Genomic DNA, 13,917 nt, shown 5'->3' on the forward strand with positions numbered 1-13,917 from the left:
TAAGAATGAAATGAACGAGAGCAGCAGCCTGAGGGAAGGGAGGTTCACGCTGCACGTGAAGCAGGATCACGTCCTCCAAGGGCAGACTGTGATCACCTGAAGATGTATTTTCTTAACCCTAATGCAGGCACTACATTATTTTAAAAAAAGAATTATAAATAAACCAATAGTAGAGATAAAAGGCAACCATTAAAAAATAGCACTTAGTTTTTGTCTTGAACTTTGTGTACTTGAAGGTGAAGCTCACTAGTCACGTGACCTTGAATAAGTGAGGCCCTTTCCCCACCTCTGAGTTGCAGCCACGTATCATCTCAGGGGAGCTGGTGCCATGGGGGCTTCTGGGGTCTGGCCTTCAACCCTTGCTCAGCTGCTGGAGAGCCTGGATGCCCAGTAGGCAGTGCCCTGGGGCCACCAGCAGGACAGCATGAGCTGCTTAGCAGGCAAACTCACAACAGAATGGGAAACTGTTCTGGCAAAGTTGAGAGCCTGGACTCTGGGAGACACCAGCCGCCTGAGTCCAGGTCCTGTTCTGTCACTTACTGGGTCGGACAGCCTAGGCGGTTGCCATAATTTCTTTACACTTGTTTCCCGACGTGTAGAACTGTCATAATACATGTGCCCACTTCATGGGATTGTTATGAGGATTAAAGTGCCTGATACACTGTGAATGTTCACGAAATGTCAGCTCAACTATCACCAGTATGACCTCAGAGAACCTGGACCATCTCATCTCTAATGTCTCAGACGTGACACACAAGGGTTTAGTCCTAAAGGCCACAATGGACACAGGGCCTGTCTACAGGGTGCTGACCACTCCTTACACTGACCAGGCAGCACCGTCCCAGGTGGGCCGGGCAGCACACAGGACACCAAGAAACAGGCCTGTGCTTTGAATGGCAGCTCTGCGGCTCCACCTCTCCACCCACGTCTGACTGCTGACCAGGCTTTGGGGACAGTGACCTTTCAGGCAGCTCCACAGCTGCCTCTGCATGTCCACTGCCCGGTAAGTGCAGGGCATCAGCATCTCACTTCGTGGGGGTAGGGACCTGCTCGGCGAGGGGCTCTCCCCTGCCTGCAAGGCAGACCCCAAGCTCCATAAGCCCCAAATGGGGGTGACAGGCAGTGTGAAGGCACCGCTTCTCCAGGGCTGGCAGCCGACCCTCTGGGCTCTGGGAGCCCCAGATCTGCACTCCAATCCCAGAGCTGCCACTTGGGCTGCTGGAGGCCTCCATGTCATGGTCTTTAACATGTTTGTCACTGCCCCCCCCCCCCGCCTCTGCCCCCAACACACACACAGGATTGCCACAGGGCCTGCTTGGTTCCTGGCACACTGGAGTGACGCCCACCAACCCACCCGGCCCTCAGCCCCTTCCAGGGCGCTTTTTTAGAACCTGTCCACACAGAACCTGCTCACACTAATACATACGTGAGGCAGGGTTATAAATATGTCACTCTTACTGTTAATCACCGGAGAGGTTCACTTCCACGCCCCTGGGCCGCTGCAGCCCTTCCTCTGAACCTTAGAGGGACGTGCATCTGTCGACCTGCTTTCTCAGCCCGGGCACCCCCACCACCACCTCCAGGGGGACCCACAGCCAGGGGAAGCAAACAGAGCTGGGGGCGCAGAGGGAAAGGGGCCCGGCCTGGTGACACAAGCCCCTGTCCCACCGGGGCTTTCTTTACGTGGGTTTGACTCAGTTCACATCCCTTGAACATTCTCAGGATTTCCAGGCCAGCCTGAAAGAGCTCTTTGGTTACAAGATGCACGTTCCCTGCTGTGTTTTCTCCATTTGCTCTGGCAGGAAGACTAGGAACGGCCACAGCCAGCTAGTCCATTAGCTCAGCTATATGAAAGCTCAAGGAAAAAGACGCGTGCTTGTGTGATCAAAACTGCAGCAACTCTGGCTGCTGAGCCCTGAAAAGATCACCAATTTTCTGCCGACCAGAAAACAACAGGTTTCTAAGAACTGTAAACTTGGGTGGAATCAATATTTTGAGAAATCTTTCAACCGGCAAAACCTGCCCCAGTCGGGCCCTGATGACCGCCAGGAAGGGACTTGTCCACCGGGAGTAGGGCTGGGGTGTGGGATGGGTGCCCTCCTGCAGGCCAAGGAGACTGGACAGACCCCCAAGAGAAGAGACACCAGAAACCCGCCCCACCCACCCCCAGAGAGGCAGCAGTGGAGCCAGGACCCTGATGCTCAGAGTGGGGAGAAGGGACTTCCCTGGTGGCGCAGTGGTTAAGAATCCGCCTGCCAATGCAGGGGACATGGGCTCAATCCCTGGTCAGGAAAGATCCCACACGCCATACTAAGCCCGCGAGCCACAACTACTGAAGCCCGTGCGCTCTAGGGCCCACGTGCCGCAACTACGGAGCCCATGTGCTGCAACTATTGAGGCCTGCGAGCCTAGAGCCCGTGCTCCGCAACAAGAGAAGCCACTGCAATAAGAAGCCCACGCACTGCAACGAAGAGTAGCCCCCGCTCGCTGCAACTAGAGAAAGCCCACGCGTAGCAACAAAGACCCAACATGGCCAAAAATAAATTTAAAAAATAAATTAAAAAAAAAAAATTTAAAGAATGGGGAGGGGACTTCCCTGGTGGTGCAGTGGTTAAGAATCTGCCTGCCAATGCAAGGGACACCTGTTCAAGCCCTGCTCCGGGAAGGTCCTACATGTCAAGGAGCAACTAAGCTCCTGTGCCACAACTACTGAGCCTGCACTCTAGAGCCCATGAGCCACAACCACTGAAGCCTGCGCGCCTAGAGCCCGTGCTCCGCAACAAGAAGCCACCGCAATGAGAAGCCCACGCACTGCAACGAAGAGTAGCCCCCGCTTGCCACAACTAGAGAAAGCCCGCACACAGCAACGAAGACCCAACGCAGCCAAATAAATTAATTAGTTAATTTAAAAAAAAAGGAAGAATGGGGAGAAGACCTGGCCTCACGGCATGCCCCTTGCCCTGAGCCCTCACCATGCACCACCCTGCTCCCAGAGTCGGCAAGGCACTGACCAGGGAGGCCTCGGGCAGCTCTGTTTTCCTAACGGCAGGCGGGTGGGCAGCTGCCTCTTGACCCCGATACCAGGGGAGGCAGAGCAGGTCAGGTGACAGCAGCACCCCACAGCTACCTGGAGGGGTTCCCAGGAAGCCTCTTCCAACAGAGGATGACTGGGAACCTGCCTTTCTCAGAGCCAGAGAGACACCGTAACCACGCCACTCCCTTGTGGCCTTCGGGCCCTGCTGCTTCCCAAGCTCTCTCCCTCAAGGTCTCTCTTCCACCCACCCAGTCACCTCAGTGTCCAAATGCCACAGGACTCTCCAACCTCTGTGTCTTTGCTCCCATGGCCCCTCACCCGAAATGGCCCTGCAGCTCTCTCTGGAGGCCCACCTCCTCCAGGAAGTCCTCCCGATCCACCAAACCCCAGAGCCAGCTCATGGCACTCCCTCATGACACCAAGCACTGCCCCAGGGACACAGACCCAACTGAGATCTCATCTCGGCTCTCCCCACGGCGCCCTCTCCTAGGCCCAGCACAGAGCAGACGCTAACAGATGCCATGACCAGCTATGGCCCAAAGACGTTTTTAAAAGGTGAGAATGAGGGAGAAGAGGACAGAGAAGGTGACGGGCTCTGCCCTCTGCCAGCCTCCCTCCTTGGCCCGACACCAGTCCCACCCTGTGGGGACTTGCAGGACCAACTGGGCTCCATGAGGAGAAGGTCTATGTGCAGGACAAGCCCAGCGTAGGCTTGTCCCCTCGGCCAGGCCGAGGACACTACGGCTGCAGAGCACACGGTGAGCATTTTTACACCCTTGTCCTTGTAAAGAACACTTTGTATCTTATAGTCTGTTGCCTTTGCTACCTTTTTAAGCAAGAAAGTATAAAGCAACGGAAACACAGACTGAGCTGCCTGCCAGACAGGCGGGCGGGCGGGCAGTGCGGGGAGGCCACTGCTGCGTGTGCGTCTGGCCAGAACCGGGACGATGGGCCGGGGCAGAAGCCAAGCACATCAAACACACACTCTCCAAACCACAGGACAGCAATACGGAGGTGCTCCCGGCCACCGGGAAGCAGGGAGCCGGACTGAGGGTCAGCATGCGGTCAGCTCGGTCCCTGAAGCGAGCTGTGACAGCACAAGCAGAGGACAGCCTGGAGAACAGTGGTCAGGGTTAGGGGCAGCACGGGCAATATTGGTGGAGGCAGCGTGGGCGAGTGGGCAAGGACGAGCACAGATGGGACACGACACAGACGGTGACGGTGACGGCATGGCAGGTGAGGATGGATGGTCGTGAGGGGACTTGGCACAGGCACGCCGGGCTGCCCCGAAGGCCCACACGGCCCACACCTACCCCTGGGGCTCAGGGCAGCCACAGTTCACGCTGTAAAGGGGGCCACACGGGCACCCTGCACCCACCCCAGCCCCTGTGGCTCCCGCTCGCCTGACCCCGGCTTGCCCTCCCCTCCCCGACAGTGACCTCCAACACACCCCTCAGATCTTAGCTAAGCTTCCCCCTCAGGAAGGCTTCCCACCCACCAAGAGACCAGGACAGGTCTCTATGGGACCCTCTGCTGTTCACGGATTCACACCTGCTCCTGTACCAAGCACCCGCAGCAGGGCAGGGCCCAGGGCTGTGCCATGTACCTGGCACAGGGCTGCAGGACGGGCGGGGCCTTGGGCAGGCTGGAGAGCCCCACCCTGAGGCCCCCTCTGGCTCTGGCTCCGACATTCCAAGGTGCTGTGGAGCACGACAGCCAGACAGTGAGGGTCCTGGCCAGTCCAAGCCAGGGCCCAGGCTGTTCTATAAGGGTCCCGCTCCCTGGGCCCTGCCACCAGGGAATTTCCAACAGGGAGACGCACAGATCCAGTGCCTTCCAGGCTGCGGGGACCTCCCCAGTGTGGCCTCCCCACTGGCCCAGGGCGGGTGGGGGAGGACACTGAGACCCCAGGTGCCCTTGGCTCCACCCCAACTAGCCCCGCAGCCTCCTGCCCTCAGCTCACTCCCTCACGGGGGACAGGACACACGGCCAAGCCCGCCGGGCGACCATGAGGACGGGTACCCGCTACCACTCCCAGGACCCAGCCTGGAGCCCCACACGGAGTGAGCACGCACAGCTTCGTGGTGGGGCCCCCACGCACACACATGCACATATACGCACACACGCGCACACTGCACACCGCACATGGGGAGGAGCACAGAGCTTGTTTGGGAACCTCATCACGCTGTGGTCGAGCCTGTGTGAGCGGCGATCTCTGGAAGCCCCCTGAAGGTCCCAACACACTCCAACGTGGAAGATTTCAGCGCTGCGGGCGAATCCCAAGATGGATGGAAGGGAGAGGTGAGGCAGGCGGGGCTGCCGGGAGCGGAGGTCCTGCTCTGTCTGTCTCCGTCCCTCTCGGCCCAGCCAGGGCCCTTCAGGTCAGCCGTGGACGCCTCTAGCCGCCTAAGGGCCAGTTCCAAGGACTTCTCCCCAGGGCCGCGGACGGGCTGCAGGAAGCTCCCCACCCTGGTGTTGGGGGCACAAGCGTGCAGGTGGGGCCGGTTCAGAGAGCACCCCGGGGCCTCCTATGCTAAGCTAAGTAATTACTAAGACAATGAATAACTGTCAAGCTCCCTACATAGGCCGCAGCCATCTTCCTAAACCTCTCCTCAATCTCTCTCCAGGTCAGACTGAGCCCGGCTGGCTCCTGGTGGTGAAGCAGAGGCGTCCTCAAGTGCAGCGCGGCCTTGAGGCTGGGTCTCCTCACCACACCCCAGGGAGGGCCTGGCACTCGGCTGCCCGTCCAGCGGGCGGCAAGATAGCCTGATGGGCCCTGTGGTGCAGGGGACCAGGGCCCCTCGGGGGCCGACTTCAGAGGATGCCACCTGCCCCTCTTCTGAGGCCGCGCCACAGCTGGAGGGTCAGGGCGCAAAGCCAGGGTGACTGACCCCACACCTGAGCTCCCCCGGCTGAGCAGCGGCGCCTGGGGCCCCTGCCAGCTCCGACGACAGGGGTGCCTGCGTCTAGGAGGCGGCTGTGACCCGCAGGCACCCTCGCTTAACACCCACAAGGAGAACGTCACCCCCGTCCCACAGGTGCGGAAGCTGTGGCTCAGAGAAGTGAAGTCCTTGCCGAGGGCAGAGCTGGTGGCGGGAGCAAGGTGGCTCTGCCCTGGCCGCCCCGTCTGACCTCGAGCAGGGCCCCAGCCTCTGCATACTCATCTGCACCAGGGCTGGGCGCAGGCGCCGTCCTCCTCGCCAGGCAGGGGCTCCATGCTGGCCCCCGACCTCCCGTAGCAGGAGACCCCAGGCTGGTCACGGGAGGTAGGAGCTGAGGTGGCTGGTGCAGACCATGGAGGCTCCAGCACGTCCCCCGGTATCGGCAGCCTGCTGCTTCTGCCCTAGCCAGGGTCTTGCCCGGCAGCCAGCAAGGCCGCCCTAGGGCCACTCCAGTGTTCCAAGACCACGGCTAGCTCAGGGCCCCAAACATTCTCGTGCTGTGGACGCCGCTTTCTCTCCGACGTGAGGGCTGAGAGTTCTAACAGCACCGTAGATAGTCCTGGCCAGCGCAGGGCTTCCCGGCACAACCAGCTGGGGCTGGCCACAGCAAGCCATGGGATCTCAAAGGCTCCACGTCATTAACAAGAATCACTTTGCATAAAAAGTTTTTACAACCATTCAAAAACGTACAACCACTGAAATAATATCTGAGCGTATTTGTGTGGCTCCCTCTACAAGCTTCCAGAACCAGGCGCCCAGGACATGTTACACCGGCACCTGTCCCCAGTGCTCTGCTCCCCACGGCTCCATGCACACACAGGTGTGCCAGCGTGGGACACCCTGAGAGACATTCCTCCCTCCTGAGACCGGCCTGGTGCTAATTCCTCCAGGAGGTACCTGGCAGAATGGAATTCCCAAGCAAGGACTTATTTCCAGTGTTTTCTCAATATTCTCAAGAGTAAAAGGAGAGAACAGGGTTTAACTTGAGGTGAGTGAGACCTGGAAGGTCCCTGCTTCAGGAATGTCTGCGGTATCACAGCGGGAAGATCAGGCCAGCCAGCTCCTGGATCCATGTTCCCTGCTCTGGGGTGGGCAGGGAGGTGACAGAGACACACAGCACACGCTCAGACCCGCACGCGCTCAGACCACAGCCCCTCCACACACACCACAGGCCACCCTGAACCCCGGAGGGGACACCGCCAGCGTCCTCTCCTCTTGGGTCACAAACCACACCCCGAGGAGTCTAGTTTGCCACCTTGCCCCCCTCCACCAGCTCTGCCCTGGCCCTGCTCCCAAGCCCTGCTCTCCAGGAGCCGTGCACTGGGTCCTGCCGAGCTGAGTGACGTGGGAGCGAGGGCCTGGGTGGCCTTCAGCACTGTCACTGCCCCCAGGGTTCCACTTAGTGGCCCCCAAGGCCCACCAGTTGGCCCGGTGCCGTGCAGGTGAGGGGAACATGAAGAGACTGAGCTGCGAGGCTGGCATGCAAGCCTCCGGTGTTAGTAAGGATGTGGGTGACCGACCACCACCTGCCCGTCCCATGTGGGGAGCCAGCTGACCCCACCACCAACCCGTCTGGATTCCCGGGGTGACAGACTCAGAGTCATGGCCCTCCCCAATCATCAGAAGGATGTGCCGTAATAACGCGGGGGCCACTCGGGGCTGCCTGCAGACGCCAGCGGCCTCCCAACCGCCCTTTCACGTCCCCAGCTCACAGGTAGGAAATGCAGGCTCGCAAAGGCCCCCAGGTGGGCGGGGGCAGGTGGTGACCCTGAGCATGTCTGGGGAGCACAGGATCACCGTGAGTCCATGAGGTTAATGAACAGCCGCAACATTGCCCGTGTCACCCCAGACCCGGCACCCCCCTCACCAAAACAAAGCGGCTCATCACCCGAAGCACCCGCCCCCGTGATTGGCGTGCCGCCCTGGGCTGGCAGGAGGGAGAACAGGGACTGTACCGTCCGGCGTCGCCTGCTGGTGGGGTTTTTTACATTTGACGTAATCGTGGTCAATCGGAGTGGCTGTGTAAGGTGGGGATGTCAGACCTGGGCCAGAGGAGGAGGGGAGGGAGGCTCCGGGGCCCGGCAGTGTCCCAGCTGAAGAGTGGGAGTCCTCGTCCACCAGGCAGGCCTTCTCCCTGTGGACCAGAGGGTCGGGGCGCAGGTCAGAACCTCCGCGGCCCACTGAAATGGGGCATGTGCCGGTCTGGATGGTGCCCTTCCCAGGGCAGGGGCCCCTGTTCCCAGCGCCTCTGGTGTCACCCGTCCCCTCTCGTGTCCAGGGGTTGAAGGGGTGGCCCCACAGGCCCCAGCCGGGAGCTGCCCACCCCTCACGGCTGCGCTTGCCGGCAGCTCACGTCTCACGCCTGGGAGACCCCTCCTCAGAAGCACCCGCCCAGCGCCCCTCCAGGCCATGTCAGTGCCCTTCGTGTGACGCCCGTGGCCTGACACAATTCATCCCAATCAGTGTGTGGACAGAGAAAACATCTGGATTTACTGCGCGCTCACACGTGTACAAAGGTATATGCTGCAACAATGTTGAGAAAAAAGTTAAAAACACCTGAAACGTGCAAGGAAATGGCTATAGAGAGCAGGGCGCACCTGTGCTCTGCAATAACACGCACCCGGACAAGTGGGCACCATCTACGGAGTGGGTCCCAGACTCGCTGTTGGGAAAAAGCAAACTCTGCAACACCTCCAGGAGCTTGTTTTTATAAAATAAAAGAACCCCTATAACTGGACGTTTACGTGGAAGTGTGTGCAAATGCACAGAACATGATTTGGGAAACTCAACCGTGAACAGACGCTAACTCTGGGGGTGAGAAAGGATTTGTCACGTTTTAGTCCATACATTTATACATTACCAGAATTTTCTATAACTAGTATGTATTTGTGTATTATTTGTATAAGTTTTAAGGTAAAAAAAAATTACAATCCCAAAAAGGCCATATCACTGTGCCTTGGGGGCCCTGTATGACTACAGTCTCTGGGCACACCGTGTCCACCTGGTGACCCGCCGCACATGTGCCCACCTGTCCCATAGCTGACAGCCCCGGGTGCAGGTCTCTCTGGCACTGGGCAGAGCCTGCACGGTGCCCAGCCAGGCAAGGGCCCAGAGATGGGGCAAGCTGAGCCAGACCTCCAGGACGCGGATGCCAGGGTGACTCGCAATCAAGGGGAGGCCCAGGGGTCTGGCCCAGGCCTGCCAAGGGAACCCCATCAGGGCCCCAGCACCACGAGCTCTCCGGTGCTGCGAGAGGAGCCCCCGCCTCTCACACCCTCCCGGCCTCTCGGGAGAAGGGGCAGCAGCCCTCAGAGGGCCCCACCCCAGGGAGAGGCCCTGGCAGAGGGTGCCAGGGTAGGAGGCTGCCGCGTGCAGCATCCACACAGGCAGAGCTGTGCCGGGAGGGGGAGTCGGCTCCTCCAGGGACCGTCCAAGGACGAGGAGGTGATGGGCACGCACACGCAGCCTCTCTGTCTCAGGTTCAACAGCAGGGCCTCGGCCCAGCCACTGGGAGCCTCGGGCCTGACCTGACCCTGCAGGCTCCGGGAGATTCAGCAGACCCCTCCGTACCCCAATGCCCACCACCCAGCTGCTGCCCAACCACCGGGAGCACGTGCTACTCACTTTTCTGAGGCTTTGGGCGCGTTCTTCTCCTCGCCCCTGGCGAAGGGCCCTTCTGCAGCCTCCTTCATGAAGCTGACCAGTACCTCCGCACTGACCCCAGAGTCGGGCCTCCCCAGGAGCTTCAGGATGGATGCGTGGAGCCGGAAGTACACCTGGGACAAGGACGTGGGTGTGAGCAGCCCTCCCAGCTGCCGAGGTGCGCTGCCCACCCCCCACCCCACCAGCTGTTAATCCAGCACAGCCTCCCACTCAGCACCCGTGCCCCCTCCTGCTACCGTGGAGAGTGGACAGCTCCTGCACACACGTCTCCCCGGCACCATGGGCCCCCTGAGGCCACAAGTAGTGGGACTTCTGTCTGTGTCCCCGCCCCGGAGCCGCCCTGCGGACAGAGGCAGGCAGGCAGTGCTGCAGCAGTCAGGCCTGGGCCTTCCCTCCTTTCCTCCGTCCTCACCACACTCGTCCGTTCACAAGCATGAGGCCAGCGGCCCAGGCCCCCAGCCAGGAGAGCCCAGGGCACTTTACTGCCCCCAGGAAGTGTCACACACCACAGATGACCAGGCCTGACCGTCCCACCCAGGTGTGGGTGCCACTTGGCTCCCACGGACAGCACAGTGGGCGACACGAAGGCTGCTGTGGCCACAGGGCCCGATTAACCAGCCTCTCCTCACCCAGAGGCAGTTCTAGACAGACACCAGCCAGGACCCACCCAGGTGAGATGCCTGGTGGTCCAGCCCAGGCCACACTCTCAAGCGGGCACCCCGGACAGAGGAGCCCACACCCAGAGCCCCTCCACCTCCAGCCAACCCGTGGGCCCCAGAGAAACTGGCCCAAAAAGTCCATTTTAAGATGCGGGGCACCCATATGTGCCCAGGTGGCCAAACTCGGGGGAGAGCCAAGTGTTCCACTGGCAAAGGTCATCCAAGCAGCAGGTAAAGTATTTTGAATGAAGGCTCAACAACAGAGGGGTATTTTCACCAGGGCAAGGTTAAGTTCTTAAAGAGGAATGCCATTTTTAAAGCAAGATAGACACATGGTCCAGCTGAGCGCCTGCCCCCTGAGAGCCCGGGTGGTGTGCTGGGAGGGTGGCCTCAGCCCCTCATCCGGAAGGCCCTGGGCCCTGAAGGGCCAGCATCCTGCCTGCTCACTGGTTCTATCAGACAGCAGCAGAGGCCAAAAGTCTAAGGAAAATACATGCAGGAAAAAGAGAGCAGTCGTTCTCCCGAGAGTGAGAGAGCCCAGGCTGAGTGTGCTGACTGCCCTCCCGCAGTGGCCTCAGGGCACGCCAGCCACTCCTCTGGGCGGCAGCCTTCTCATGCCCCAAGCGGGAGTCCCTCCAAGGACGGGCTCCTGAGCCGAGTGCAAAGCATGAAAGAAATGCGATGAGGAAGGACATGGGGCCTGGGCGGTGCGGACACCTACCAGGATGCTGCTGGGGAAGCACTAGACAGGAAGTTTCCTTCCACGCTCCACAAGGAACCCCCAGAGGTGGCCCAACATTGCTATACACCACTCAGCATGGAGCACTTTAAAAAGGCGAACTTTTTAAAACTAGACTTTTTTGTTTGCTCACAAGGCTCACAGATCACCACAAGGCTCCAGGCACAGGGCGTCGCTGATCTAATGTTACGTGACCTTGGGAAGGGCTCAGAGGAGTGCTCCCTGGGACACCCCTGGTGGCCTAGTGGTTAGGACTCAGTGCTTTCACTGCTGTGGCCTGGGTTCAATCCCTGGTTGGGGAACTGAGATCGCAAGCCCCACAGCAAGGCCAAAAAAAAAAAGTGCTCCCTGATACACACACGAAGCCACACCCAGCCTGCACCCTTCACAGAGGGAGTGGAGGAGAGGCCACACCCACGAAGAAGGGGCTGGGTGCTCAGCCAGGCGAGGGGGCATGAGAACATGAAGGAAGCCTCAGCTCCTTCCACTACATCTAGTCCAATGAGAAAAACAAATTGAAAGATGGTAAGAAAATGTTACTGTGTGTCTACATGTTAATAGGAAACACGCCTAGAAAAACAAGGACATGGCCAAACTGTTAAAGTGGATTATTGCGGATGAGGAACTAGGATCAGTGGGGACTTTAACTTTTTAGTTTAAACACTTCTGAATTATTTGATTATTACATTTTTCTTAACCATTAACATGTATTAATTTAATAAACGGAAAAAAAACCTCTAAATGCAAAAAAGGCATACGCAAGCAGATTTTGCCCCAAATTTCAAGCACCTTTCTGGGCAGGGGATCGGTGGGGGCGGACAGGCAGCCTGAGAAAGGGTAACGCTGACAAGCCCAGGGCCTTGGGAAGCCTGGTGCACCCTAGCCTGCGCTGCGTCCTCAGTGGCCCCCTCACGGTACCACCATGGGCACCAACGAGAGCACTGAGCCACACACCTGGAACCACAGATGCAAATCCAGGCAGCGCACACGCGCTCTGCTCAGGAGGAGCAGCGCAAGACCCTGAACCGGGGGTCCAGAGGGCGGGCGGCTGCCAGGCTGAGTCCCACCAGGATAGTACTCGGGGCACCCCCTGCAGCCTGGGAGCTCTCCCATGCACCTGGGGACCAGGCTGCAGGCGCGAGTGCCCCGGAGCCAGGGACGCCGCGTGCTAATGCTCCCTCCCCGAGAAAGGATGGTGAGCACCCCTTAGAGAGAGAGAGGAAAGGCTGTTTTAATTGAACTGCACATAAAGAAGTTTCCAGTGAGTTGCAGGGAAGTCACTGGGACCGTATGCCTCATCCCCAGGGAGACAGTGAGACCGGCCCACCCTCTCCCCACGTCCCTGCCCGGGGCCAGCGTGGCGTCACCTCCAGGGCCTCCATGGCCAGCTCAGGGGGGTTGTGGTAGTGGATCTTCTTGGGGTAGCGGGCCGCCTCCTCGTGCAGGTAGTGGCCGGCTTGCCGGTAGTGCCGCAGGTACACGGTGGGCGGCTGCTGCTGCTTCTCAGCCACCTTGCCCAGCATGTAGTGGATGAGCCACTCCTCCTCATCCCCATCACCCTCGCAGCGCGCCGCCGAAGTGAAGCAGTGCCTGGCGGTCTCCAGCATGCTGTCTCGCCGCTCCTCCATCTGGAATGAGACCATGTGGTGTCCTACTGCCACACCTGCCATACCGACACGCCGTGTGGCTCCTTCACGTCCCTCTTCAAGGAGCCAAGGGAGCCCCTGCAGCACAGCCCTCGGGCCAGACACCCAGCACCCACACTAGGGGAACATTCTCCCACCAGGAGGGGCTTCAAACTTCCTAGCACAGTGTCAAGAATTTTACAAGGACTCAACAAGCTCCTCTGAGGGAGCAGGGAAGAGACAACAGCTTCTCCATGGCCCTGAAATTGGTGGCTGACTAGTGCTCACAGGAGACTGGCCCTGGACTCACCCACCCCGGACCCAGTGTCCAGAGACCAGGAACCAAGCTGGCATGGACCCCAGGACAGCGGCCGCCCCCGCCCCTCACCTGCTGCACAAGCTCAGGGGGCAGCTCGGGCCTCCACTGCTTCAACTGGCGTGAGGCGAAGGAGTGCAGGGCATAGGACATGGTGCCGAACTCGATCCACAGGGACAGGTTGGAGCTGTCGATCTCCAGCGCCCGCCGGAAGCAGTTCAGCACGGGTGTGGCATGCTTCCAGATGGGACCGTCGCTCTTCAGCTCGTTGGAGTTCAGTTTGTCCTGAATGCGGCTGGCCCGGGCCAGGGCCATGCCCGCCCAGGAGTCAAACCTGTGGTCATGACACAGCCCGGCTCAACATACTGCTGCCCTCACTGCCCTGCAGACACGGTGCCCATGGGCACATGGGCCCCACCCCAGACTTCCTAACTCCACCACCGCAGGCATCCCTGAGCCAGGAAACATGGCCCCGCAGGCCCACCTCCAGAGAAGAGCACAGGACACAAGTCACCCAGCCCCTCACGGCACCCAGGCACCGCCCTGAGAGGATCGCCCCTGGCATAGCCAGACGCTGGCACCCTGCTGCCCTCTGCTCCCCTGCCTGGAGGACGTACCCCCAGGATGGCTCTGAGGGGGAGGAAAGGGCCTGCTCCACAGGCGTAACCTCATGACCTATAACCTCCCTGACCAACAGCACAGAGCAGCCCAGACTCCTGAGACCCCTGCCACCTAGCTTCTGCCGGCTCCTCACTCCCCCCTGGGACCCTGCCCTCTCCAGCTCAAGCACCAGCAGCAAGATGGACAGTGAGGGGACCATGTGATGGATGAGACCCCATCATTCTGAGACCACCCCAGAGAAACTGCTGGTGAGAATGCAGGAGCCTCTCTGAGGCACCAAGACCACTTCTGGGCCCTCGAAAGAGTCTGGAATTCTCT

At 59.8% G+C, this 13,917-nt stretch overlaps 1 protein-coding gene across 1 annotated transcript in view; it reads right to left on the minus strand.

The window, feature by feature from the left end:
* CABIN1 (calcineurin binding protein 1) overlaps nucleotides 1-13,917 on the minus strand; it is a 100,954-nt gene that overhangs the window by 48,286 nt on the left and 38,751 nt on the right. Inside the window, 4 exon segments of the mRNA XM_059895124.1 lie at nucleotides 7,932-8,110; nucleotides 9,601-9,752; nucleotides 12,405-12,665; nucleotides 13,051-13,312. Coding sequence (XP_059751107.1) covers nucleotides 7,932-8,110; nucleotides 9,601-9,752; nucleotides 12,405-12,665; nucleotides 13,051-13,312 — 854 coding nt within the window.

This window comes from Balaenoptera ricei, chromosome 14 (genome assembly GCF_028023285.1).
Source record: "Balaenoptera ricei isolate mBalRic1 chromosome 14, mBalRic1.hap2, whole genome shotgun sequence".
Classification (NCBI taxonomy): Eukaryota; Metazoa; Chordata; class Mammalia; order Artiodactyla; family Balaenopteridae; genus Balaenoptera; species Balaenoptera ricei.